The sequence below is a fragment of the Coffea arabica genome, chromosome 8e (genome assembly GCF_036785885.1).
Source record: "Coffea arabica cultivar ET-39 chromosome 8e, Coffea Arabica ET-39 HiFi, whole genome shotgun sequence".
NCBI lineage: Eukaryota > Viridiplantae > Streptophyta > Magnoliopsida > Gentianales > Rubiaceae > Coffea > Coffea arabica.
Window position 1 is genome coordinate 39,749,231 of NC_092324.1, and position 3,148 is coordinate 39,752,378.

General features: G+C 37.8%; 1 protein-coding gene across 1 annotated transcript; it reads right to left on the reverse strand.

Moving 5' to 3' along the window:
• Positions 1 to 1,100: 1,100 nt before the first annotated feature.
• LOC140012769 (putative F-box protein At5g55150) lies at positions 1,101 to 2,270 on the reverse strand. The gene has a single exon (XM_072061067.1). It carries the CDS (start codon positions 2,268 to 2,270, stop codon positions 1,101 to 1,103), a length of 1,170 nt encoding a protein of 389 aa, XP_071917168.1.
• Between the last annotated feature and the right edge of the window lie 878 nt (positions 2,271 to 3,148).

A 3,148-nucleotide genomic window follows, 5' to 3' on the forward strand; every position in this document is an offset into this window, starting at 1 on the left:
AGTCGATTGTTATTCTCATATTTATCATACCATAGTGATAGTGATTATGAAAATTGAACCAAATGGTCTTTAATATTCAAATGTTCTCTTAATCACGCAGTGGAAAGATATCTCATTTTTCACTTCAACTTTCAAAACTCCAACCTCTCTCAAACTCCCAATTGGATCATTTTCTCTATCCACAAGTAAAAGCTTAACCCTAGCCCCATTGCTTGCAATTCTATCTTGATTACTCTTATCTCTCTACCGCTTTTATTCACCGTCACTCCAGGTTTATTTCCGTTTTTCTATCAGGTTCTCAAATAAAAAATGATGTGGTTTATAGCCTAGTGTGATGCAGAGAACAGTGAATGTCTCGCACTCAAGGTTCAGGAATCGTGATGAATGAAGAACACAATTCGAGAATCAGAAGGAATTGTATTGATGAAGAATGAAGAGTTACAGAAGATGAATGAATCAAGATACAGAATTCACAACTGACCCTTTCTCTACTCCTTTTCTGCTAACTCCTGCCAGATTAGCAGACTAATTCCCTGCTGACATCACTCCAATTAATCCAGCAACTAACTCTTCCTATACTGAACTGAAATTCAATTTGGAATCCGGATATTACAAGAGTTTTTCCGAGAAATTAATACGCAAAATGATGAATTCCCATTGTATCAACTGCCCCTCCCTTACAAAGTCCTCGTCCTCAAGGACTAAAAGATGAATATCTCTGCTGCGGACCATTCCAATATTCCCGGATAGCAATGTTTAACGGACTACAACCAATGATCGACATAACTGCAACCAAAGACCCAAAGTAGTAATGAAGTAGAAAACTCCAAATTCAAGGTCCAATGTTAAATTCTGGACTATTAATGGCAATGATTATTACAAGGTAATTCATAAAGTGTAGAATTAACATGTGCTGAATAATATTAATTCCCAACAAGAGCAATAAAAAGCGTTTTTATATTAGAAAAACAAACAGTTAGCAGTAGAACTTCTGCACAAGGTCCTGAACTAGGAAAGATATGGAGAGCAGTAAATCTACGAGGGAGAAAATACATCCTTCGAGATTCACATGAACAGATCACAGGGTAATGATACAAATGTTAAAAATTTGGTGTAATCCAAAGAGATGGGCAGGTTCGGCTAAGCCGCAAGGGGGCATCATACAAGGGCGCAGTTACTCCTTTTTCCAAGTTGTAGACTCCGATGTCCTTGCTGCCGCCTTCAGGAATTTCAACATATGCTGCCCATGCATCGTCCGTGAAATATATATGACCGGGTTTGATTCCGGGGGCCAATTTGTTGTTTTGCAGGCACATTGAAGAACTATGGCCAAGAAAAATTGATCTGCTTCCCAAATTCTTGATTTCTTTCCAACGGGAAGTAATCTCTTTTTCTCCTCCTGCTGTAGAAACCAATTCAAACACCTGGAATTCGGTTGTTCCATAGATCGGTTTATCCAATTCAAAGCCTCGTTCGTCCTCATAATTGGGGATGTTGTCTCGTGTGACCACCAGAAAAGGTTCATCATCTGTAGATGAAGATTTTACTAAGTATAACTCTTTTTTGTCCCATAATTCAGGGCTAAACCGAGCAATTATTCTAGCCTGATCAGTAGGGTTTGCCTCGAAAACGTCACAAACCACAACATTGCCCATATGATCAATTGCGTAGAACTGGCCATTGGTATATATGACATCCGCATAGGAAGAGTTTCTGGTCTCGATCCTATTCCACCTAAGATCCTTTGGCCTCCAGAAAGCCAAGAATCCAACCCCTCCACAGATGATCATCACCACAAAGTCATCGTCCTCTGGGGACTCGCGACTTGGCCTCGTTGACAAAACCATCCTACGTACAAAGATATCAGGATCCATCTCATATAAATCATATTCAGGAAAAGTATTTTGATTTGGTAACTCAATTTCAACACCAGAGAAGGGATTCAACAGGCTCATCTCCCCTTGTTGTCCTATAGTCAACAACCATCCTAGAGATTCATAACACTTCTTGCCTTTAAGTTGAGGCAAGCTTACCTTAGCAACGACTTGTTTCTCCATCAAACTATAGAACTCCCGATTGAAATCATCCTTCGCAGAAAGCATAAGGCAGGGAATCTGTTGCCATAGTCGCAGGCCCTTGAAATTTTTCTCAGTGGCGGCTGCCCGCCATGACTTGCAAACTGCGCCAAAAGCCACATAATCTTCAATCTTGTCGAGGTGTTGGGCTATCAATCCCAACATATCATGTTGGAGATCGGACCAGTTTGCCATTGGATGAGTTTGACTTAGTTTGCAGAGGTTCGACAGCTGGGATGATGAGTTAAGTTGTAGGGCAATTTTAAGGTTAAAGGCTTGGCAATATGCCTAAATATCAACTATATATATACATGGCTATTGGTATTGGATTGGCGAATTTCCTTATCCTAATCGGATCTGAAAGTTGGGTGGATGTGTTGTCGAATGTCGGGAAATCCTGTCCTATTACGAATAGAACTTGGAGAAAAGTTGGATGTTATACACGTTTCTTCAACCCACTTTTAGTGCCAATATTAAAGTTTCATTTGGTTCATTGAAGGATTGGATCCATGATTGATGGTATTAGTCAGGGATGACTAAAAAATGTGATGATAAAATTTTAGACCAATTTATCTTAAAAATGATACAAATTTATACTCTCATTATTATATATTCCTATACTAAAAAGATAATATAATATGAATGGACTCATTTGTCCTTGCAAATGATATAAATTTATATCCACTATTAGAAGTGGCAAAATGGATTCATATCCACCAATCCATCCATATAAACCAACCTTAAATGGATTTGGATGATCCATATAAATTCAATGGTTTTAAATGGATAACCATTTAAATCCAATTATGTTGGTGGATTTAAATGGATTATCCATCTTATCCATATACATCCATTTAACTTAAAAAATAGAAAATACATTTATAAAAATGTGAGATAAAATCTTGTGGGACCATCTATTCTTTTCTTCATAACTTCCTCATATGTCAAATTAATTTTGTGGGACCACCTATTCTTTCCTTCATAACTTCCTCACATGCCAAGTTGCCAATAACATTAATTGCATTTTATTTGCTTCTATTTCCTAGACTTCTTCCATCCTTTTCAAAATTATA